Source organism: Cherax quadricarinatus, chromosome 75, assembly GCF_038502225.1.
Source record: "Cherax quadricarinatus isolate ZL_2023a chromosome 75, ASM3850222v1, whole genome shotgun sequence".
In the NCBI taxonomy this organism is placed as follows: Eukaryota; Metazoa; Arthropoda; class Malacostraca; order Decapoda; family Parastacidae; genus Cherax; species Cherax quadricarinatus.
Genome location: NC_091366.1, coordinates 4,686,177 through 4,712,048, shown reverse-complemented (window position 1 = coordinate 4,712,048; position 25,872 = coordinate 4,686,177). Strand labels below are relative to the sequence as shown.

Below are 25,872 nucleotides of genomic sequence, written 5' to 3'. Positions count from 1 at the left end.
TTGGGAGATCCTGGAGTTCCAGCTGTTCAAGAATGTCATTGCCACATGACTGGAAATTGTTGGACTATGGTATGGGGCAGAATGACAGTACCACTACAAGAATTGAGAGAAAGATGTTTTTCAATAGTGATAGTAGTATCTATATGCGAAAGGACAGAAAGATCATGAGCTTGGGTAGCATTCTGGACAGTGACGATGCATGTACCGCTTTTGAGAGCATGAAATGAAATATCTCTACCAACATGACGCAGGAGCGCTTTGCCAATACTATGGTCAGAAAGGTAGGCAGAAGAAGAAGTCGGTCTTAAAGTAAAGAATTTAGTCCATTGTGTGGTCCGAAACTGAGCGTGGAGAGGGAGTGCATGACGTGTCGGTCTTTTCCGAGTAGAATGGGAAGGTAACGAAGGAGCATCATCAGGATATTGATGTTGGTGTTTAGGAGTAGGACCGGAGTTGGTCCAGCGTGAAATGGGCGGGCGATTCGAAAATTGCCGTACCATAGAGAAGCCGGAAGCATAGTCAAAGGAGAGCGGAGTTCAGACAAATCAAAGGAGTCAGTCGAAGCCCAGGTACCTGAAGCGGGTGAGGAAACAGCACCAGCAAGAGGTACAGAGGCATCAGGAGTAACCGAAGAGTGGTCTAAAAACAAGGCAGGGTCAGAATGGGGTGCGGTATCAAGAAGGGGCCCGGGGGTAGTGGGTTCATGGATTGGGTTCTCCATGGTTAGGTTACTCCTTTGCTTTATGTTTTTAAGAAAAAAAAGAAAAGAAAAAAATAAAAAAAAGAATAAAAAAAGGGGGGAGCGGGGAGGAATAGTTCCCAGGAGGAATGAAAGGGCCGGAAATCTCCCTCCGCGCCCAAGAGGACCTCAGCACCGCTAGTAGCGCAGATGCAGCATGGAACCCGTGCCATACCCTACCCTTCATGCCAGTAAACCAGCAATCCGGGATAGCAACCTCACATCTGCCGAGCTACCTCGGTGGACAAAAGAGAGGGCGGCCGGATATCCGTCACAAAGCATACCTCCTTAGGCCACCACCCCCGGAATCCGAAAGGTGGCTTCCAGAGATACACCAGTCGCCCGAAAGACACCCAAAGCTACTCCGGGATACCGGAGAGGGTTCGGGACATCCCCAGGCGATCCAGATTCCACGGCAAACTATGCCACCGCCAAGAACCTCAACGGAATGGGATGGACGCCGGTATCCTTTCTCCTACCTAGGAACTAGCGCGCCTGTGGGAGAAATCCCAAAGGCCAAAAAGAGGAAGGGCAAAAGGGAGGGGTGGGGAGGAGGAGGAAAGGAAAAAGGGAAGGATGGGATAGGGGAGGAGAGATTGAGGGGTAATTAGGTTTGGTCTGAGGAAGAAGACCGACAGGTCTAATTCCTCAGACCAAGAGCCTCTTCACCACGCCAAGGAGCCCCCCTTGAAGAGGCAAGGACCCAGGAGAAAACGATTTCTTTGGTTTTGCTAGAAATGTGGAGCAACCAAAGTTGTATATGAAGAACTAGGAGATGAGGCAGATCAAATTTTTTAATAGAAGACTGACTGAACAATGGTTAAGTTTCTTGTGCTTTGTAACCACAGGTTACATAGTGCCTGGAGAGAGAGGCAAAGCAAGTCCAGTTCCATGGATCAAGAACCCTTTACAGACATTAAGGCACCTCCCTTGAGAGGCTCCATAAGTAGTGGAAAAATGTGCTTGATGCAGCCTTAGGATCATAAAGTTGCATCTCTAAATTTAAGTATGCTTGACCCAATAGTAATCTAAATAAAATTTCATAAAGGAGCTCTAAACCCATAAGGGTCTTACAGTACCTTGAAGAGCAGCAGGGATATTCTGTCCAAAGAGAAGGTAGCTAAATTCTCTGGATCAACATCTCTAGTAAGCAGTAAATCCAAAAGGGTATGACAAAATCTATCCATTTCAATTGAGTTAACAGTTGAAGGGTTGCCAGTTGTAGCAAATATGGGAACAGTTCTTAGAATAGTCATGGTTCTACTGGCATGGGAAGTTCCAGACTACATGTGTAGTATCTACAAAAAACTAATTCCCTACACTACAAAAAGGTGACTGCAAACATGAGGCCATTTAATTAAGTTTTCAGTGTTATTGAGCTCTTTCTGGTTCTAGGGTCAGTGGTAATTTTTGCTTGATTAGTCAAAACAGTATGAGGAAGCAAGTGGGAAAAGTGATTTTGGCAACACTATTGGTAGAGCAAGCAAACTTTTTGGAAATAAACATTTGCATTCACCAAAAGACTGCTTCACACACACTGTTCAAGGGATAATTTAATTCCTCGCAGCACGAATTAACTATAAATGCAGTAATAGGTCTAGGATTCCACATTGCCTAATTATTATTATAATCAAAAAAGAAGCGCTAAGCCACAAGGGCTATACAGCGCTGCAGGGTAGGGAAGGAAGCAAGGGAATTGGATGGCAGAAGGGAGGGGGGATGATCAGCAGGTTACAGAAAACAGCGGGGCAGGGGATAGTACGGGGGTAGAGGGTAGCAAGAGATACAAGTAGAAAGGGCTGAAAGTATCAGAATTTGTGAAGTAAGTCAGTCGTTGTCAAAAAGTCAATGAGAGAGTCCGGATGAAAGGTGGGTCCATCAGCGAGAAGGGAAGGTAAAGAGAGAGCAGCGGGGCGAAGACGACGACAGAGGTAAATTCTGCGTGCTCCTTGATAAAGTCACATTGCCTAAGACATTTATGCAGGTGCATGTACTTTTGGTATCACAATGCAAGTTTTCCAGTTCTGTGATTCCAGTCTGCAGCTTTGTTTTAGATGCATTTAAGGAGAGAACTTGGCCTTCATCCAGTATTGTATCAAGTGATTTGAGGAAGGTCTTTGAGGAAAATGGTGTCAAATTTCTTAATCCCAATGTCCATTTTCTATAATAGGTTAAGTGAAATTTTTGGCCACTGATTCAGGGGTTTGGTCTAAGAGATAAACTACAGTATCATTTATGAGCATAAATAAAATACATGTGTTAAAAGAACCATCTGTTTTGTACATGGTAACAATTATGAAAACAATTCTAACAATCAGTTACATATATGCATGGCTATCTAAAATGGGAGGTAATGCAAAATCATTTGTGTACAACTTAGTAATATAAATTCTGTACCTAATGTGGTCATAATAGCACAGCAGCACATTAAAGAAAAACCTTACAAAGCCTCTGTATCAATTATCTTATGATAGGCATTAAAATTTCCAAAAAAATAAAGATATTAAGTTGAATGATTCTAAACATACATCAGAAAAGCATGCCTATTAAGCTGACATTTATCAGCTTTGTGGTGAAATATTAAATATTCTCAGTGCAATGATTTCACAGGTTAAAATAAGCTAATTGTGTTAAGAGACATAAAAAGACCCAAAAGTATCAATGCATCATTCAATAACAGGTTTTAATTCCAAAATTAAGTCAACAATGCATGCCTTGCACTTTCCTTTCTGTAATTAATGCTCATCTATGTTTATATTCAACTCTACAAAACTAAATTAACGTACTGTACTGGAAATGGACCGGAGTAACCCACATGAAATGATAAAACATAACGAGACCTGTATACTTATGCCTGGCACTGCTGCCCTCTGAAGAGGATCTTTTAAGGCCAAAAGATAGTTTTCTTTTAATCTTCTGTTCTATTGTCTCCATGGGGATTTGTGTCAATGACCAGTATATTAAGTTCTTTTTTTATACTGGCATTATTTATCATTTGATAGTATCAGATATATTTTCATAAACTGCAGAAACCCATTTATTCGCAATATTAGGCAACTGATAAATTTAGTTTTACTGCACAAACTCTCCCAAATTATACAAGTACAAAGCACCAATATCTACAATATATACCATATCTGTTGCTTGCTATGCTCAAAATTACAACTGATTTAAATTATTTTCCTTTTTGTAAATATTTTATGCAGTTAGTTCCTGGTAATATTAAAAATAATAGACATCAAATCAAATAAATATAATGCTATTTATTTTGTTTCAGATATTTAAATTATGAAAAATTAGATATTTCCAGTCAATTTCACTATAAAGAAAATTAATTTTATATTCATAGGCTATCAATTCTGCTATAGATTCTTTAGTAAAAACAAAATTATTATCATTCTAGCATAACTAACCACATGTGGCTTACTATTTATAAAACGGTACACAAATGCTGGTTAATATTAAAGCATTACCTATTTTTAAAAAAGAAACAAAATTAGGTATCTGACAGCACTTTAATAAAAAATATAATTTATTAGTGTTTGTTCATGAGGAATGGTAACAGACTTTCCAAGTCATCTATCAACCTATTCAAGTACAATAATACTGCCAGGAATATACAGGATGAACAAGCTTGTTAAAAGTCCAGCCTGCAGCAATGCACAGTTTGGGAAACTATTATCAATGAAATTAAATAAGATTTTTATAACTGTACTATTATATTAGTAAGTACATGGTACTTGGTCACAGTTAAACTCCCCAGCAATGCACAGGAATATTATGACAATGGGCTTTCCATATTTCTATATACATTCCAATACCCCTATACAGTATTTATGAATGGGTACTCATTCCTCCACGTATCCTGTCAAAGAAGCTTAACCTGCTCATCAATTCAGGAAAGCATGATGGAAGAATAACCATGTCAATCAGGATTTTATACACACTTTTCTTACATTAGCCTATTATAAAACCACATCCAAGTTTAAACTGATTTTTCGGGTGGTTAATCATGGCTGACAAAGCCAAAGTGAAGGGTAGAGGCATCAGCTTTTTTTCCATAACTGCTCCAACAGTCCAGTTGGAATCCAGTGTTCCTGGAACAATAAGAATAAATGAGAGTATGTACAGGGATTCTCCATGGGGAAGTGGAACAGAATTCTTCCTCTGTAAGCCATGCGTGCTGTAAGAGGCGACTAAAATGCCAGGAGCAAGGGGCTAGTAACCTCTTCTCCTGTATATATTACTAAATGTAAAAGGAGAAATTTTCGTTTTTCCTTTTGGGCCACCCCGCCTCGTTGGGATACGGCCGGTGTATTGAAAGAAAGATGTACAGGGATGTGTAATGTCATCATGGTTGTTTAATATATTTATAGATGGGCTTGTAAAAGAAGTAAATGCTAGGGTGTTCAGGAGAGGGGTGGGATTAAATTATGGAGAGTTAAAGTAGGTAGTAGGTTGGTAGACAACAACCACCCAGGGAAGTACTACCGTCCTGCCAGATGTCTGTGAAACAGAAACCTGTAACTGTTTTGCATGATGGTAGGATTGCTGGTTTCTTTTTCTGTCTCATAAACACGCTAGATAACAGGGATATCTTGCTACTCCTACTTACATTTTGGGCACATTTCACAGACACGCACATGCATATATATATACATACATCTAGGTTTTTCCCCTTTTTCTAAATAGCTCTTGTTCTTCTTTATTTCTTCTATTGTCCATGGGGAAGTGGAAAAGAATCTTTCCTCCGTAAGCCATGCGTGTCGTATGAGGCGACTAAAATGCCGGGAGCAATGGGCTAGTAACCCCTTCTCCTGTAGACATTTACTAAAAAAAGAGAAGAAGAAAAACTTTATAAAACTGGGATGCTTGAATGTGCGTGGATGTAGTGCGGATGACAAGAAACAGATGATTGCTGATGTTATGAGTGAAAAGAAGTTGGATGTCCTGGCCCTAAGCGAAACAAAGCTGAAGGGGGTAGGGGAGTTTCGGTGGGGGGAAATAAATGGGATTAAATCTGGAGTATCTGAGAGAGTTAGAGCAAAGAAAGGGGTAGCAGTAATGTTGAAGGATCAGTTATGGAAGGAGAAAAGAGAATATGAATGTGTAAATTCAAGAATTATGTGGATTAAAGTAAAGGTTGGATGTGAAAAGTGGGTCATAATAAGCGTGTATGCACCTGGAGAAGAGAGGAATGTAGAGGAGAGAGAGAGATTTTGGGAGATGTTAAGTGAATGTATAGGAGCCTTTGAACCAAGTGAGAGAGTAATTGTGTTAGGGGATCTGAATGCTAAAGTAGGAGAAACTTTTAGAGAGGGTGTGGTAGGTAAGTTTGGGGTGCCAGGTGTAAATGATAATGGGAGCCCTTTGATTGAACTTTGTATAGAAAGGGGTTTAGTTATAGGTAATACATATTTTAAGAAAAAGAGGATAAATAAGTATACAAGATATGATGTAGGGCGAAATGACAGTAGTTTGTTGGATTATGTATTGGTAGATAAAAGACTGTTGAGTAGACTTCAGGATGTACATGTTTATAGAGGGGCCACAGATATATCAGATCACTTTCTAGTTGTAGCTACACTGAGAGTAAAAGGTAGATGGGGTACAAGGAGAATAAAAGCATCAGGGAAGAGAGAGGTGAAGGTTTATAAACTAAAAGAGGAGGCAGTTAGGGTAAGATATAAACAGCTATTGGAGGATAGATGGGCTAATGAGAGCATAGGCAATGGGGTCGAAGAGGTATGGGGTAGGTTTAAAAATGTAGTGTTAGAGTGTTCAGCAGAAGTTTGTGGTTACAGGAAAGTGGGTGCAGGAGGGAAGAGGAGCGATTGGTGGAATGATGATGTAAAGAGAGCAGTAAGGGAGAAAAAAGTTAGCATATGAGAAGTTTTTACAAAGTAGAAGTGATGCAAGGAGGGAAGAGTATATGGAGAAAAAGAAGAGAGGTTAAGAGAGTGGTGAAGCAATGTAAAAAGAGAGCAAATGAGAGAGTGGGTGAGATGTTATCAACAAATTTTGTTGAAAATAAGAAAAAGTTTTGGAGTGAGATTAACAAGTTAAGGAAGCCTAGAGAACAAATGAATTTGTCAGTTAAAAATAGAAGAGGAGAGTTATTAAATGGAGAGTTAGAGGTATTGGGAAGATGGAGGGAATATTTTGAGGAATTGTTAAATGTTGAAGAAGTTAGGGAAGCTGTGATTTCGTGTATAGGGCAAGGAGGAATAACATCTTGTAGGAGTGAGGAAGAGCCAGTTGTGAGTGTGGGGGAAGTTCGTGAGGCAGTAGGTAAAATGAAAGGGGGTAAGGCAGCCGGGATTGATGGGATAAAGATAGAAATGGTAAAAGCAGGTGGGGATACAGTTTTGGAGTGGTTGGTGCAATTATTTAATAAATGTATGGAAGAGGGTAAGGTACCTAGGGATTGGCAGAGAGCATGCATAGTTCCTTTGTATAAAGGCAAAGAGGACAAAAGAGAGTGCAAAAATTATAGGGGGATAAGTCTGTTGAGTATACCTGGTAAAGTGTATGGTAGAGTTATTATTGAAAGAATTAAGAGTAAGATGGAGAATAGGATAGCAGATGAACAAGGAGGCTTTAGGAAAGGTAGGGGATGTGTGGACCAGGTGTTTACAGTGAAACATATAAGTGAACAGTATTTAGATAAGGCTAAAGAGGTCTTTGTGGCATTTATGGATTTGGAAAAGGCGTATGACAGGGTGGATAGGGGGGCAATGTGGCAGATGTTGCAGGTGTATGGTGTAGGAGGTAGGTTACTGAAAGCAGTGAAGAGTTTTTACGAGGATAGTGAGGCTCAAGTTAGAGTATGTAGGAAAGAGGGAAATTATTTCCCAGTAAAAGTAGGCCTTAGACAAGGATGTGTGATGTCACCATGGTTGTCTAATATATTTATAGATGGGGTTGTAAGAGAAGTAAATGCGAAGGCCTTGGCATAAGGCGTGGAGTTAAAAGATAAAGAATCACACAAAGTGAGAGTTGTCACAGTTGCTCTTTGCTGATGACACTGTGCTCTTGGGAGATTCTGAAGAGAAGTTGCAGAGATTGGTGGATGAATTTGGTAGGGTGTGCAAAAGAAGAAAATTAAAAGTGAATACAGGAAAGAGTAAGGTTATGAGGATAACAAAAATATTAGGTGATGAAAGATTGGATATCAGATTGGAGGGAGAGAGTATGGAGGAGGTGAATGTATTCAGATATTTGGGAGTGGACGTGTCAGCGGATGGGTCTATGAAAGATGAGGTGAATCATAGAATTGATGAGGGGAAAAGGGTGAGTGGTGCACTTAGGAGTCTGTGGAGACAAAGAACTTTGTCCTTGGAGGCAAAGAGGAGAATGTATGAGAGTATAGTTTTACCAACGCTCTTATATGGGTGTGAAGCATGGGTGATGAATGTTGCAGCGAGGAGAAGGCTGGAGGCAGTGGAAATGTTATGTCTGAGGGCAATGTGTGGTGTGAATATAATGCAGAGAATTCGTAGTTTGGAAGTTAGGAGGAGGTGCGGGATTACCAAAACTGTTGTCCAGAGGGCTGAGGAAGGGTTGTTGAGGTGGTTCGGACATGTAGAGAGAATGAAGCGAAACAGTGACTTCAAGAGTGTATCAGTCTGTAGTGGAAGGAAGGCGGGGTAGGGGTCGGCCTAGGAAAGGTTGGAGGGAGGGGGCAAACGAGGTTTTGTGTGCGAGGGGCTTGGACTTCCAGCAGGCATGCGTGAGCGTGTTTGATAGGAGCGAATGGAGACAAATGGTTTTTAATACTTGACGTGCTGTTGGAGTGTGAGCAAAGTAACATTTATGAAGGGGTTCAGGGAAACTGGCAGGCCGGACTTGAGTCCTGGAGATGGGAAGTACAGTGCCTGCACTCTGAAGGAGGGGTGTCAATGTTGCAGTTTAAAAACTGTAGTGTAAAGCACCCTTCTGGCAAGACAGTGATGGAGTGAATGATGGTGAAAGTTTTTCTTTTTCGGGCCACCCTGCCTTGGTGGGAATCGGCCAGTATGATAAAAAAAAAAAAAAAAAAAATTAAATACAAAATAGGAATTGACACAGTTGCTTTTTGCTGATGATACTGTGCTTATGGGAGATTCTAAAGAAAAATTGCAAAGGTTAGTGGATGAGTTTGGGAATGTGTGTAAAGGTAGAAAGTTGAAAGTGAACATAGAAAAGAATAAGGTGATGAGGGTATCAAATGATTTAGATAAAGAAAAATTAGATATCAAATTGGGGAGGAGTATGGAAGAAGTGAATGTTTTCCGATACTTGGGAGTCGACGTGTCGGCGGATGGATTTATGAAGGATGAGGTTAATCATAGAATTGATGAGGAAAAAAAGGTGAGTGGTGCGTTGTGGTATATGTGGAGACAAAAAACGTTATCTATGGAGGCAAAGAAGGGAATGTATGAAAGTATAGCAGTACCAACACTCTTATATGGGTGTGAAGCTTGGGTTGTGAATGCAGCAGCGAGGAGGTCGTTGGAGGCAGTGGAGATGTCCTGTCTATGGGCAATGTCTGGTGTAAATATTATGCAGAAAATTCGGAGTGTGGAAATTAGGAGAAGGTGTAGAGTTAATAAAAGTATTAGTCAGAGGGCAGAAGAGAGGTTGTTGAGGTGGTTTGGTCATTTAGGGAGAATGGATAAAAGTAGAATGACATGGAGTGCGTGTAAATCTGTAGGGAAAGGAAGGCGGGGTAGGGGTCGTCCTCGAAAAGGTTGGAAGGAAGTTGTAAGGGAGGTTTAGTGGGTGAGGGGCTTGGACTTCCAGCAGGCGTGCATGAGCGTGTTCAATAGGAGTGAATGGAGACGAATGGTATTTGGGACCTGACGATCTGTTGGAGTGTGAGCAGGGTGATATTTAGTTACAGGATTCAGGGAAACCAGTTATTTTTATATAGCTGGACTTGAGTCCTGGAGATGGGAAGTACAATGCCTGCACTCTAAAGAAGGGGTTCGGGATATTAGCAGTTTGGAGGGATATGTTGTATCTTTATATGTATATGCTTCTAAACTGTTGTGTTCTGAGCACCTCTGCAAAAACAGTGATTATGTGTGAGTGAGGTGAAAGTGTTGAATGATGATGAAAGTATTTTCTTTTTGGGGATTTTCTTTCTTTTTGGGTCACCTTGCCTCAGTGGGAGACGGCCGACTTGTTAAAAAAAAAAATGTACATTAATAAACCTTGTATATCTTCTAACACACAATGTTCTGACTAAATCCTTAAGCCAGTTTCAGCAGCAATTCTTGTAATACACAGTTTGGCTGCATTAAGGTAAGCCAGAGAGCACAAAACACCTATCTCAACGTATCTCAATACAGGCAAACCTTGCACTGATACAGTATTGTAATTTTAAACCCGTCAGTACAGTATAGTAATTTTGCAATAATTTAAAACATTTATAATTATCAATGATAATCATATACATGTATTCCCTTACCAAACTGTACCAAACAGAAATGCACTACACCTACACCAAATATATACCAAAGATAAATGCATCTGAATGCTGGGAGCAAGGGGCTAGTAACCTCTTCCCCTGTATATGCACCTACCATCCGACTTACGACCTGCTCAACTTACGACCACTCGATTTACGACCGTGTTTTTTTTTTTTTGCCAAATTTCTGGAAAATAAATAACTATTTGTGTTGTACACAGTGTTTATCCTAAACCTTACAGTATAAAATACAGTACTAACAGCATAAAAAGTAAAGTAAAACATGAAATACCAAAATAAAACAATAAAATAAAGTCATTACAAAAATGTGATGTTGATATTCAGTAGTAAAGCTCGACTTATATCCATTTCGACTTACGACCGGTTTCTCGGAACCAAACTCAGTCGTAAGTCGGATGGTAAGTGTATTACTAAATGTAAAAGAAGAAACTTTCGTTTTTCCTTTTGGGCCACGCTGCCTCGGTGGGACACGGCCGGTGTGTTGAAAGAAAGAAGAAATGTATCTGATAAAACTAAGAGAAAAAATAGTCAAAAAATATGGAAGCAGGCATGAATTGGCTCCTTTAGTACATGTCAATATTGTAAAAAAATGAATAAAGGCCACATTTCCATAACAAACTGTACCAAATAGAAACAAATCGCATCTTGGAGCTGTGAAGAGCTGCCAACTCCCAGCAATAATATTACAAGATCAGTTCTCTCTAGTTTAGTTGACAAGAAAAATAAGTTGCCTAAACCAAATGTTTTGGTCAAACTGAAGCTGAACATTAAAATGGTATAAAATACCGACAGGTTGTTAGGTAAGACACACATGCAACAGTTAGGTATCTTTATTTCGAAACGTTTCGCCTACACAGTAGGCTTCTTCAGTCGAGTACAGAGAAGTTGATAGAAGCAGAAGATTCTTGAAGACGATGTAATCAGTCTATCTCCAAACTGAGGGACTGACCACCTCAAAACTTCAAGGGTGATGGACTGATTACATCGTCTTCAAGAATCTTCTCCTTCTATCAACTTTTCTGTACTCGACTGAAGAAGCCTACTGTGTAGGCGAAACGTTTCGAAATAAAGATACCTAACTGTTGCATGTGTGTCTTACCTAACAAACTGAAGCTACAATCAGCAAGAAAACAGCCTACCACCTCCTCTCACAAAATATTAGTATGCTGCTAATATGAAAACAGCAGCAGCTGTAAAGAATTTGTATACATCTCCCCTCATTAGACAACCAAATATATACTGCTCTGCCATATCTAATCAAGTGAGGAGTGTCTAGAATGTGCTTGTGTATTTAAGTGGTCAGTTTATGTCATGGCAGAACTGAAGTGAAGATACATACTGTTCCTCCACTCTACAACTTTCTCATTTAAACTTCTTGCAAAAAAAAAAAAATCTCAAATACTTATACCACAGGATCTAAATGCCAAGAACTAATACAGTAGGTATCTTCTCCCTTTCCCTTACCTGGAATATACCTGGAGAGGGTTTCGGGGGTCAAATCCCCTGCGACCCGGTCTGTGATCAGGCTTCATGGAGGATCACGGCCTGATCAATTATGCATTAGTACTTGCAGTCATCATTCATTTTTTCCCTCATCACAAATCCACTGTTTTTATTAAACTTTAATGTAAATTAATGAAATAATTACCTCTAAATACAGTATTAGCTTTGGGAATCTCCAACTGATATGCCATAGAGGCAACAGACTCTTGCATTCGTAAGCTGGTTTCCAGTTCAACTCCGAACTGCAACTGCTCTGTTGCTTTTTGGAAATAACACAGATGAATCCCAGCACCACCAAGAGTGCCTGAGGCTGTAAAATTGTCACCTGTTGAAAGAGAAGCATTTTTTAGAAACATTTTAAAAGTACATGCCAATAAATTAACTACAGTATTATAATACTGCTAATTCAAGGTATTAAAATTAGCTGAGGCAAGATAGCAGTGCTCTGAATCCAACATGACATTGCTTGGAATGTAAAATACTAAATGTAAGAAATCTTACCCTAACCTCTGTAGAACCCTCAACTGTAGTAAAAATAAAGGGATGACATAAGGAGGTAAAAAAAAAAAAAGTGGAAGACAAAGGTGAGCAGGGGAGAAGAGAGGTAGGTGGGCGATAGGGAGGTGGAGGTGAGAGAAAAAACCAAGTTTTTTTTTTATCACGTTCGCCATCTCCCATTGAGGAGGGTGACCCGAAAAAGAAAGACTTTCACCACCATTCACACTATCACTATCTTGCCAGAGATGCACAATGTCCCTCCGATATCGGATTCAATTAGTGTACAGTATTGTGCAGACCTGCCCATAAAGAAGTGGCTAATCATTCCTTGGACTAACCATTATAATAATAGTACTTGTGCAATTGACATTACAGTAGTAATAATAGTAATGTACTGTACTAAGTCTAAACTCTATTTGTTCCATTCCTTTTACAGTTCTATACCAAACATATTTCTAAACACAGACTAAGTTTTTGAAAAATATTCGAAAGTACCCAATACCAATTATGGGGCAGGGCAAGACATGGTAAAGCTTCCTTACACTTGCTACTCCTGTTCATCTAGCAGTAAATAGGTACCTAAATGTTAGCGTCAAGGCAACCACCCCTTGAAGTGTGTGTTCTGCCAAATAATAACAATGAGCTACTGTCTACAAAATTAGCAATGGCCAGCTAGTAGTTACCCTTGTCAGAAACTCTTGGTATGGACTGAAAGAGAAGTTCCCTACCTTTTTGTGTACATCTAGCACTTGCTTGACAGGAGACTGGAAAAATATAGCAGGCACAAGTTTGCACGCCATGTTCATATACAATGCTGTTACATGGTTTAACTCCCATCTTGTCTTTTAACTTGTGAAGGCAGAGAATCATGCAAAAATTGATGTTTCTGGAGCCTCTACTTGTTCATTTTCTCTATCTTATGTTTTTTTTTATCTCAAAAAATAATAGCCACTATCTATTGACCCCTTTCCTTCAACAGTTTATGACTGTGCATAAGAGGAGGAAACATGGAATGTGGAATGTGTTGTTTGAAACAAGGAATGTGGAAAGTATTCTTTGAAACAAGGAATGCAGAATGTATTGTTTGAAACAAGGAATGTAGAAAGTATTGTTCGGAACATGACTCACGAAATCGTAATGACATGATTGCAAACAAACCATACCACGGGCAGGGACAGAACCCGCGATCAGAGTTCTATCCCTGCCCGTGGTATGGTTTATTGTTCGGAACAAGGAATGCAGAAAGTATTATTTGAAATGAGGCATGTGGAAGAGCTGCAACAGCACAGCAGACAGCAAGCAAGATAGCTTTCTCAAAATAAAATAGAAAATAAATCAATAAACCATATATCAGCTCACTAGTATATCTGCCAGCAATGGAGTGTACTGCAATATGACCTCCAGGAACCTGAGAGCCATACTGGTAAGCAAGCTCTGTTCCTAGTGCTAGCTTTTTGGTGACCTGTTGGAGGTAGTGCATGACAGCCACACCTGACCCATTTATGATATCTATGCTCCCTAGAGTCAGAGAGGATGTGAAGTCTGAACCACGCCAATCCATTGTTAGTTGTGTTGCTTGCCATTTACTTTGCTGGATCTGTGAAAGGATTAACAAATCATCAATACCTGTAAATGGTTTACCCGTCATTTATGTTCATCAGCAATTTCTAAGCACCTCTCTAATACTCTGCTCTCTTCTGCTCCTTAAAATATACCTTTCATATTACCTATTAATTTCTTCACTTCCTCTGCACATTTAAATAATAAGCGAGTTGTATTGTTATGGTAAGTATCTCTGGTGTTCAAAGCAACTTCTTCTGTGTGACCGTACCTAATACATATACAGTGGACCCCCAGTTAACGATATTTTTTCACTCCAGAAGTATGTTCAGGTGCCAGTACTGACCGAATTTGTTCCCATAAGAAATATTGTGAAGTAGATTAGTCCATTTCAGACCCCCAAACATACACGTACAAACGCACTTACATAAATACACTTACATAATTGGTCACATTCGGAGGTAATCGTTATGCGGGGGTCCACTGTATTTGTTAGCTATAGTGTTGATGAATGTGTTATGTATTGCAGCAGCATCTTTATTCGTTTAAATGTATTGCACAAATTTACAACTTAAATTTCCTGTATTAGCTTTAGCTCTGCATTCGATGTTGTGCATGAGCTTGGCATCAGTAATCAAATTGTAATTGTAATCCCCAGTGTATTTACTGTACTTCAAATTAGTCTTAAAACTACAATAATGATAACACTAAAATTATCAAAAGTGTATTGGATACTTACTTGTGCTACAAATTTTGCTCTGAGGTGTGGCGAGACTTGATGTATGATATTAGCATTGAGGTTGCCAGATGGATCGATGTCTCCTAACATAACGGGATATGCTTCTGATGGCGACACTTGCTGGGTGCCCACAAACGTAGCACCAAATCTATAATATTTATTTTTCTCATAAAGTCATATTAGTATAGACTTGCATAATTCAAAGAAAAATGGGCAAATTGTAATGAAAAAGAAAAGAGTCACCCTTCTAAATTCAGACTTTCTTATCTCCAGGACAAGACAACCATTATCCAAAGCTCTACTCTATATCTCTTCAAATTTGGTATTCAAGGATATCTTAGGTCAAGAGTTATGACCTAGGTCATTTAAAAATCACAGGACAATAAATATTTCTTTGGAGTAGGTACCATAACTTGGGTATTAATCATCAGATGCCTATTAAATTACAGTATACATATTTGGAACCAGCAGAGGACAAGAATTTCACTGCTGTAGGTCTTAATTTTAAAAGTAAAAAAATTCAATGTTTGACTTCTTTACCTAGTTCAATGGTCATAAATGACCTCTCAAGAGTATCATCCAACAAAATTATTTGACAAATAATAGAAGCTGATGTTTCTATTACAAGAAACTGCAATAGAAATTTTGTGTATGTGCATATTTTTGTCAGAGTAAAGTCCTGGAGATGGGATGTACAGAGCCTGCACTCTAAGAGAGGGATTTGGGATATCTGCTGTTTACAACATCTAAACTGTTTTATCTGTGCACCTCTGGCAAGACAGTGGGAGACGGCCAGGATAAAAAAAAAAAACAGTATTTATTGCAGTTTCTAGCAGAAAATGCATCATATACGTACAGTGGACCCCCGCATAGCGACCTTAATCCGTGCAAGAGGGCTGGCTGTTATGCGAAATGTTCGCTATGCGAATGAATTTTCCCCATAAGAAATAATGGAAATAAAATTAATCCGTGCAAGACACCCAAAAGTTTGAAAAAAAAAAATTTTACCACATGAAATATATATTTTCCTACACACAAAGAGAAGGATACATGCACAATAGTAGAGTAGTACATGCACAATATATATTGTGCATGTACTACTCTACTAAATGAAGAATAAATGACACTTACCTTTATTGAAGATGCAGCAATGACTGATGAGACACTGTGTCCTGGGAGTGCCTTTTCCTCCTGAGTACTGTAGGTCCTGTTTGGTATTTTCTTCCAGAACAGGCCTTATCACACTGTGTATGTCACTACGATTCTTAAATCTCTCAAACCAACCTTTGCTGGCTCTAAATTCACCAATATGAGCACTAGTTCCAGGCATTTTCCCTGTTCACCTGGGTGTTAGTCGACTGGTGTGGGTTGCATCCTGGGAGACAAGATTAAGGACCCCAATGGAAATAAGTTAGACAGTCTTCGATGACACTGACTTTTTTGGGCTATCCTGGGTGGCAAATCCTCTGGGGTTAATTGTTTCTTGGTATTCTCAATAAGCCACACCAACAACGGTGCTACAGCAGCAGCAGCAGCAGCTGACGATGTTACAGCAGCAGCAGACGATGCTACAGCAGCAGCAGCAGCAGACGATGCTACAGCAGCAACAGACGATGCTACAGCAGCAGCAGACGATGCTACAGCAGCAACTGACGATGTTACAGCAGCAGCAGATGATGCTACAGCAGCAGCAGCAGCAGACGATGCTACAGCAGCAACAGACGATGTTACAGCAGCAGCAGACGATGCTACAGCAGCAGCAGCAGCAGACGATGCTACAGCAGCAGCAGCAGCAGACGATGCTACAGCAGCAACAGACGATGCTACAGCAGCAACAGACGATGCTACAGCAGCAACAGACGATGCTACAGCAGCAACAGACGATGCTACAGCAGCAACTGACGATGTTACAGCAGCAGCAGACGATGCTACAGCAGCAGCAGCAGCAGACGATGCTACAGCAGCAACAGACGATGTTACAGCAGCAGCAGACGATGCTACAGCAGCAGCAGCAGCAGACGATGCTACAGCAGCAACAGACGATGCTACAGCAGCAGCAGACGATGCTACAGCAGCAACTGACGATGTTACAGCAGCAGCAGACGATGCTACAGCAGCAGCAGCAGCAGACGATGCTACAGCAGCAACAGACGATGTTACAGCAGCAGCAGACGATGCTACAGCAGCAGCAGCAGCAGACGATGCTACAGCAGCAACAGACGATGCTACAGCAGCAGCAGACGATGCTACAGCAGCAGCAGATGATGCTACAGCAGCAGCAGACGGTACTACAGCAGCAGGAGCAGCTGACGGTGGTACAGCAGCAGCAGCTGACAGTGCAGCAGCAGCTGACAGTGCAGCAGCAGCTGACGGTGATACAGCAGCAGCAGCAGCTGTACCACCAATAGTAGCGATGGTTGATTGGGGTTTATTATACAACCTGGCCAGCTCGGAGACATGCACTCCACTTTCATACTTATCAATGATCTTTTTCTTCATCTCCATAGTAATTCTCACCCTTATTGCTGTAGGGTTGGCACTAGAAGCTTTCTTGGGGCCCATGGTCACTTATTTTCCAGAAAAAAATCACCAAAAACACTGTAATAATACAAAATGTTCCGATTGTATGCTTGGATGTTACCGCGGAGGCTGGCTGGTAAACAATGCCATCCGCGGAACACGTGAGCGTGGCTCAGGCCGCACATTGGACGCGTCTCGGACGAAGGCCGCTGAGCGGGTTTTTGTCCACTATGCGGGGCAAAATTTTAGCGATCAAAGCGTCCGCTATGCGGATTGTCCGCTATGCAAGGCGTCCGTTATGCGGGGGTCCACTGTATATGTATTTGCTAGAGGTCAAGTCTAGGTCAAGAGGTCAAACACTCAGTTTTTGAACTAGAGAAATAAAACCTACATCAATATAATCCTTGTGTATATGTCAATAAATACAGGATGATTAATACCCAAGTAATATTCTAAAGAAATGCTTATCCTGTTACTCTGTTTTTGACCAAAATGCTCTGCATAACCAGGGGCTTTCCAACTGTATTAGTAAATGTCATCAAATTTTGCAAAATATCTACATTATTATTACAGAATTCAGTCATTCATTCTTTCAACACAACAGTCATTTCCCACTGAGGTACGGTGACCTGAAACAGAAACACAGTTTCTTATTTTTACATAGAGTAATTTATACAAGAGTTACTAGCCTCCTTGCTTCTGGCATTTCAATCACCTCTTACGACATGCAAGGCTTATGGAAAGATTCTTTTCCACTTCCAGAGGAGATTACAGAATTATTATAGAGTACTATCAATTTAATTATTACTTATTATTATTATTACAATTTTTTTTTTTCAACAAGTCGGCCGTCTCCCACCGAGGCAGGGTGACCCAAAAAAGAAAGAAAACCCCCAAAAAGAAAATACTTTCATCATCATTCAACACATTCACCACACTCGCACATTATCACTGTTTTTGCAGAGGTGCTCAGAATACAACAGTCTAGAAGCATACACATATAAAGATACACAACATATCCCTCCAAACTGCCAATATCCCAAACCCCTCCTTTAAAGTGCAGGCATTGTACTTCCCATTTCCAGGACTCAAGTCCGACTATATGAAAATAACCGGTTTCCCTGAATCCCTTCACTAAATATTACCCTGCTCACACTCCAACAGATCGTCAGGTCCCAAGTACCATTCGTCTCCATTCACTCCTATCTAACACGCTCACGCACGCTTGCTGGAAGTCCAAGCCCCTTGCCCACAAAACCTCCTTTACCCCCTCTCTCCAACCCTTTCGAGGACGACCCCTACCCAGCCTTCCTTTCCCTATAGATTTATATGCTTTCCATGTCATTCTACTTTGATCCATTCTCTCTAAATGACCAAACCACCTCAACAACCCCTCTTCTGCCCTCTGACTAATACTTTTATTAACTCCACACCTTCTCCTAATTTCCACACTCCGAATTTTCTGCATAATATTTACACCACACATTGCCCTTAGACAGGACATCTCCACTGCCTCCAACCGCATCCTCGCTGCTGCATTCACAATCCAAGCTTCACACCCATATAAGAGTGTTGGTACTACTATACTTCCATACATTCCCTTCTTTGCCTCAATAGATAACGTTTTTTGACTCCACATATACCTCAACGCACCACTCACCTTTTTTCCTTCATCAATTCTATGATTAACCTCATCCTTCATAAATCCATCCGCCGGCACGTCAACTCACAAGTATCTGAAAACATTCACTTCTTCCATACTCCTCCTCCCCAATTTGATATCCAATTATTCTTTATCTAAATCATTTGATACCCTCATCACCTTACTCTTTTCTATGTTCACTTTCAACTTTCTACCTTTACACACACTCCCAAACTCATCTACTAACCTTTGCAATTTTTCTTTAGAATCTCCCATAAGCACAGTATCATCAGCAAAAAGTAACTGTGTCAACTCCCATTTTGTATTTCATTCCCCATAATTTAATCCCACCCCTCTCCCGAACACCCTAGCATTTACTTCTTTTACGACCCCATCTATAAATATATTAAACAACCATGGTGACATTACACATCCCTGTCTAAGACCTACTTTTACTGGGAAGTAGTCTCCCTCTCTTCTACACACCCTAACCTGAGCCTCACTATCCTCATAAAAACTCTTTACAGCATTTAGTAACTTACCACCTATTCCATATACTTGCAACATCTGCCACATTGCTCCCCTATCCATTCTATCATATGCCTTTTCTAAATCCATAAATGCAATAAAAACTTCCCTATCTTTATCTAAATACTGTTCACATATATGCTTCAATGCAAACACTTGATCTGCACATCCCCTACCCACTCTGAAACCTCCTTGCTCATCCGCAATTCTACATTCTGTCTTACCTCTAATTCTTTCAATTATAACCCTACCGTACACTTTTCCTGGTATACTCAATAAACTTATTCGTCTATAATTTTTACAATCTCTTTTGTCCCCTTTCCCTTTATATAAAGGGACTATACATGCTCTCCGCCAATCCCTAGGTACCTTCCCCTCTTTCATACATTTATTAAACAAAAGTACCAACCACTCCAACACTATATCCCCCCCTAGTACAATTTTTTTTTAAGTTTTAGAATTCATAAAATCTAAAAGTAGCCTTTATCTCATTCAAATACACTATTTTGTATGCAGTAAGTCAGCTGTATTGGATATAATAATTTATTTATTTAAATATTCATAAGGGAGGGGATAAATAAACCCATAAGGGTCATTGTATGACCCTTATGGGTTTTTTTTATCCCAAAAGGGATAAAGTCAGATTTGATCCAAGGAAAGGAAGGGGTCCAATTCTTTTACCACGAGCCAGGATGTACGTATTTGTAACCATGGCTGAATTATCCTCAACATTTATTACTGCATAACAATGAATTTTATCATTAAAATACAATACCTATATTTTACCTATATGCAAGATTACAGGTACGTCTTGCTACTTCTACTTACACTTAGGTCACACTACACATACATGTACATGCTTATTTATACACACTCATCTGAGTTTTCTTTGATTTTATCTTAATAGTTCTTGGTCTTATTACTTTTCCTTTTATATCCATGGGGAAGTGGAATAAGAATCTTTCCTCCGTAAGCCACGCGTGTTGTAAAAGTCAACTAAAATGCCGAGAACAATGGGCTAGTAACCCCTTTTCCTGTAAAGATTACTAAAAAGAATAAGAAGAAAATTGTCAAAGTGGGAAGTCTGAATGTGCGTGGATGTTGTGCAAATGATAAGAAAGAGATGATTGTGGATGTTATGAATGAGAAGAAACTGGATGTCCTGGCTTTAAGTGAAACAAAGCTGAAGGGGGTGGGAGAGTTTCAATGGAGAGGAATAAATGGGATTAGGTCAGGGGTTTCAAATAGAGTTAGAGCTAAAGAAGGAGTAGCAATAATGTTGAAGGATAAGCTATGGCAGGAAAAGAGGGACTACAAATGCATAAATTCAAGGATTATGTGGAGTAAAATAAAGATTGGATGTGAAAAGTGGGTTATAGTAAGCGTGTATGCACCTGGAGAAGAGAGAAGTGTAGAGGAGAGAGAGATATTCTGGGAAATGTTGAGTGAATGCGTGGGGAGTTTTGAATCAAGTGTGAGAGTAATGGTGGTTGGGGATTTCAATGCTAAAGTGGGTAAAAATGTTATGGAGGGAGTAGTAGGTAAATTTGGGGTGCCAGGGGTAAATGTAAATGGGGAGATTTAATTGAGCTATGTGTAGAAAGAAATTTGGTAATAAGTAATGCATATTTTATGAAAAAGAGGATAAATAAATATACAAGGTATGATGTAGCACGTAATGAAAGTAGTTTGTTGGATTATGTATTGGTGGATAAAAGGTTGATGGGTAGGCCCCAGGATGTACATGTTTATAGAGGGGCAACTGAAATATCAGATCATTATTTAGTTGTAGCTACAGTTAGAGTAAGAGGTAGATGGGAAAAGAGGAAGGTGGCAACAACAAGTAAGAGGGAGGTGAAAGTGTATAAACTAAGGGAGGAGGAAGTTCGGGCGAGATATAAGCGACTATTGGCAGAAAGGTGGGCTAGTGCAAAGATGAGTAGTGGGGGGGTTGAAGAGGGTTGGAATAGTTTTAAAAATGCAGTATTAGAATGTGGGGCAGAAGTTTGTGGTTATAGGAGGGTGGGGGCAGGAGGAAAGAGGAGTGATTGGTGGAATGATGAAGTAAAGGGTGTGATAAAAGAGAAAAAGGTAGCTTACGAGAGGTTTTTACAAAGCAGAAGTGTTATAAGAAGAGCAGAGTATATGGAGAGTAAATGAAAGGTGAAGAGAGTGGTGAGAGAGTGCAAAAGGAGAGCAGATGAAAGAGTGGGAGAGGCACTGTCAAGAAATTTTATTGAAAATAAGAAAAAATTTTGGAGTTAAACAAGTTAAGAAAGCCTAGGGAAAGTATGGATTTGTCCGTTAAAAACAGAGTAGGGGAGTTAGTAGATGGGGAGAGGGAGGTATTAGGTAGATGGCGAGAATATTTTGAGGAACTTTTAAATGTTGAGGAAGAAAGGGAGGCGGTAATTTCATGCACTGGCCAGGGAGGTATACCATCTTTTAGGAGTGAAGAAGAGCAGAATGTAAGTGTGGTGGAGGTACGTGAGGCATTAAGTAGAATGAAAGGGGGTAAAGCAGCTGGAACTGATGGGATCATGACAGAAATGTTAAAAGCAGGGGTGGATATAGTGTTGGAGTGGTTGGTACTTTTGTTTAATAAATGTATGAAAGAGGGGAAGGTACCTAGGGATTGGCGGAGAGCGTGTATAGTTCCTTTATATAAAGGGAAAGGGGACAAAAGAGATTGTAAAAATTATAGAGGAACAAGTTTACTGAGTATACCAGGAAAAGTATACGGTAGAGTTATAATTGAAAGAATTAGAGGTAAGACAGAATGTAGAATTGCGGATGAGCAAGGAGGCTTCAGAGTGGGTAGGGGATGTGTAGATCAAGTGTTTACATTGAAACATATATGTGAACAGTATTTAGATAAAGGTAGGGAAGTTTTTATTGCATTTATGGATTTAGAAAAGGCATATGATAGAGTGGATAGAGGAGCAATGTGGCAGATGTTGCAAGTTTATGGAATAGGTGGTAAGTTACTAAATGCTGTAAAGAGCTTTTATGAGGATAGTGAGGCTCAGGTTAGGGTGTGTAGAAGAGAGGGAGACTACTTCCCGGTAAAAGTAGGTCTTAGACAGGGATGTGTAATGTCACCATGGTTGTTTAACATATTTATAGATGGGGTTGTAAAAGAAGTAAATGCTAGGGTGTTCGGGAGAGGGGTGGGATTAAATTATGGGGAATCAAATTCAAAATGGGAATTGACACAGTTACTTTTTGCTGATGATACTGTGCTTATGGGAGATTCTAAAGAAAAATTGCAAAGGTTAGTGGATGAGTTTGAGAATGTGTGTAAAGGTAGAAAGTTGAAAGTGAACATAGAAAAGAGTAAGGTGATGAGGGTATCAAATGATTTAGATAAAGAATAATTGGATATCAAATTGGGGAGGAGGAGTATGGAAGAAGTGAATGTTTTCAGATACTTGGGAGTTGACGTGTCGGCGGATGGATTTATGAAGGATGAGGTTAATCATAGAATTGATGAGGGAAAAAAGGTGAGTGGTGCGTTGAGGTATATGTGGAGTCAAAAAACGTTATCTATGGAGGCAAAGAAGGGAATGTATGAAAGTATAGTAGTACCAACACTCTTATATGGATGTGAAGCTTGGGTGGTAAATGCAGCAGCGAGGAGACGGTTGGAGGCAGTGGAGATGTCCTGTCTAAGGGCAATGTGTGGTGTAAATATTATGCAGAAAATTCAGAGTGTGGAAATTAGGAGAAGGTGTGGAGTTAATAACAGCATTAGTCAGAGGGCAGAAGAGGGGTTGTTGAGGTGGTTTGGTCATTTAGAGAGAATGGATCAAAGTAGAATGACATGGAAAGCGTATAAATGTATAGGGGAAGGAAAGAGGGGTAGGGGTCGTCCTCGAAAGGGTTGGAAAGAGGGGGTAAAGGAGGTTTTGTGGGTGAGGGGTTTGGACTTCCAGCAAGCGTGCATGAGCGTGTTAGATAGGAGTGAATGGAGACGAATGATACTTGGGACCTGACGATCTGTTGGAGTGTGAGGAGGGTAATATTTAGTGAAGGGATTCAGGGAAACCGGTTATTTTCTTATAGTCGGACTTGAGTCCTGGAAATGGGAAGTACAATGCCTGCACTTTAAAGGAGGGGTTTGGGATATTGGCAGTTTGGAGGGATATGTTGTGTATCTTTATACGTATATGCTTCTAAACTGTTGTATTCTGAGCACCTCTGCAAAAGCAGTGATAATGTGTGAGTGTGGTGAAAGTGTTGAATGATGATGAAAGTATTTTCTTTTTGGGGATTTTCTTTCTTTTTTGGGTCACCCTGCCTCGGTGGGAGACGACCAACTTGTTTAAAAAAAAAAAAAAAAAAAACTATATTTTTCAATAAGCATAATGATAGAAACAAATGACAATCAAAATGGGTTTTAGGTACAGTGTTTATTTATGGAAAATAAAAATTACCTGTAGCCAGGCGGCTGTAAGGTGGAGAAGTTAATAGTATGTGAAACTTGGAAGTGGTTACTCAGTCCTTTGTTAAGCATAAATTTCCCACCTTCAAACATTACTGGAAATACATCTGCAATAAAAAAGGAAAAAAATGAATGCACAAGCTTATGAAAAATTTAGATACAAAGAGGATGTCTACAAAAGAAATATTCTGAAAAACTGAAGTTGTGCAATTTAACTACAGTGAATGGCAACTATATTTAAATTGCTTTCACAATCTCTCGACACTGTTAACTATTACCTCAACAATGGTGACTTGGTAGACAATGATTCACGAAATTGTAATGACACAATTGCAAACAAACCATACCACGGGTGGGGTTAGAACCCGCAATCAGAGAGACTGATCGCGGGTTCTAACCCCGTCTGTGGCATGGTTTGGTAGACAATGCTTTCACCTCACAGAGTATCTGGAGTTCGATCTGCAGCCGAGTAGAAACATAAGAGTATGTTTCCTTACATCTGCTGTCCATGTTCACCCAGCAATTAGGTACCTGGGTGTTAGTCAAATGGTCGCATCCTGGGGGACAAGACTGAAGGACCACAATGGAAATAAGATAGACAGTCCTCAGTGACGCACTAACCTTCCCGAGTTATCCTGGGTGGCTAACCCAGGTCCCAAGCCATACCACGAGTGGGGTTAGAACCCGCGATCCGAGAGTCACGAAACTCAGACCGACGCGTTAGCCACTGGACCAGCTAGCTTAAATACCTGGCCCAGTGGCTAACGCGTCGGTCTGGAGTTTTATGACTCTGATCGTGGGTTCTAACCCCACCCATAGTCTAGTTTGTCTGCAGTCGCGTCATTATGATTTCGTGGATCAGGTTCCAGATAATAAGTCAAAATATTAAAATTGTAAACATGTATCTAAAAAAATCTTCATTCAAGGTAAAAGTTCACATATATAATAATCTCTTAACAATATTAAACGACTATAGTAAAATAAAAAGCAAATTCTTTTATTATGAACATTGTATCATTAATTTAGAGGTAAATAATTATAGGCCTATACAGGCCAGCAATTGATTTAAGAATCCAAATAGAAATGTAACTTTGATTTTTGGGTTTACCCTCAGTAACTAACAAGTATTATTTTGTAAACCTATTGTAAATTACCCAAAAATTGTGTAAATTTCACTTAAATCAAGTTAATTAAGTTAAAAATAAATACCACGAGATGTGCTCCCAGACACACGAGGTTAAGACCTTATTATCTCTAGTAATTATACCCATAATGACCTTAAAATAAGACTGGTAGCTTGGGTATGATGGTGCCAATATTGGGAGGGTATATATGAGGGGGTAATGATGCCCACCTTTACATTTCTTGTGTAAGTCTTCCATGGTACCCGGGTTATCCGTCGCCGCCTCGCCATTCTCACTCTTTTTCTCCTCAGGTGTGGGCGTGAGGAGTGTGGGCGGTGGGTGGAGGGGCGGGGGTGGCGCCGCCCCCGGGCTGCTAGCATGAATGTTACCCATAATGAAGGAGGGAAGTGATAAATAGGAGAGTGAAGGAGGCAGCAGCGGCAGCGGCAGCGGCCTCACGCGGCGGGTGCTGCTGCAGACGACTCACCCTCCCCCCACCCCCTCCCCTCCCCCTCCCTACACCCCCTCACCCCCTCCCTTCACCCCCTCACTTCACCCCTACCACTAACCACATCCCCTCACCCACTCCCCATTACCCTCCCATCACCCATTAGCCACCCCTCTCCCACTCCCAACGACCCTCCCATCACCCCCTCCTCTAAACCCTCCCCACTACCCTCCCCTCACCCCCTCCCGACAACCCTCCCCTAACCCCCGCCCATCAACCCACCCCCCACCCCCAAAACCCTCCCCTCACCTCCCACTCCCCTCCCTTCACCCCACTCCCACTCACCTATCACCCACTATACTAACACTCTAAACCCACATTTCTACACGTAAAAAAATATATTTGTAAACATCCGTCTTCATCCCTCTTAACAGTAAAGAAAATAATCCATAATTCGCCATTAATTCTCCAGATTTCAGCTGATTACAACTAACAAAATATCGACTTATTAACTCTCTTAGTAACTAGGTAATTTTACTCAGGTTCAGATACACATAAATACAGCTAAATAAATTATCATACAATGAAAATAAAGGAGCAGAATGGAAATAAGTCACTCTGACTTTTTTGGGTTATCCCAGGTTCTCTACAC

General features: G+C 40.4%; 1 protein-coding gene across 1 annotated transcript; it reads right to left on the bottom strand.

The window, feature by feature from the left end:
• Nucleotides 1-2,996: 2,996 nt before the first annotated feature.
• Nucleotides 2,997-25,267, bottom strand: Tom40 (Translocase of outer membrane 40). The gene is made up of 6 exons (XM_070100949.1): nucleotides 25,003-25,267; nucleotides 23,641-23,755; nucleotides 14,515-14,662; nucleotides 13,575-13,812; nucleotides 11,863-12,042; nucleotides 2,997-4,836 (listed from the first exon to the last, which is right to left on the bottom strand). Exons 1-6 carry the CDS (start codon nucleotides 25,163-25,165, stop codon nucleotides 4,697-4,699), a joined length of 984 nt encoding a protein of 327 aa, XP_069957050.1. The 5' UTR covers nucleotides 25,166-25,267; the 3' UTR covers nucleotides 2,997-4,696.
• Nucleotides 25,268-25,872: the final 605 nt, after the last annotated feature.

What these genes read in the sequence shown, in the direction of transcription:
- Tom40 (XM_070100949.1), bottom strand. Translation starts at nt 25,165, where the DNA reads ATGGGTAACATTCATGCTAGCAGCCCGGGGGCGGCGCCACCCCCGCCC. An exon ending in CTTACACAAGAAATGTAAAG is followed by an intron (nt 23,756 to 25,002) that starts GTGGGCATCATT and finishes TTTTTATTGCAG; the next exon opens with ATGTATTTCCAGTAATGTTT. An exon ending in GAGCAAAATTTGTAGCACAA is followed by an intron (nt 13,813 to 14,514) that starts GTAAGTATCCAA and finishes ATCCTTTCACAG; the next exon opens with ATCCAGCAAAGTAAATGGCA.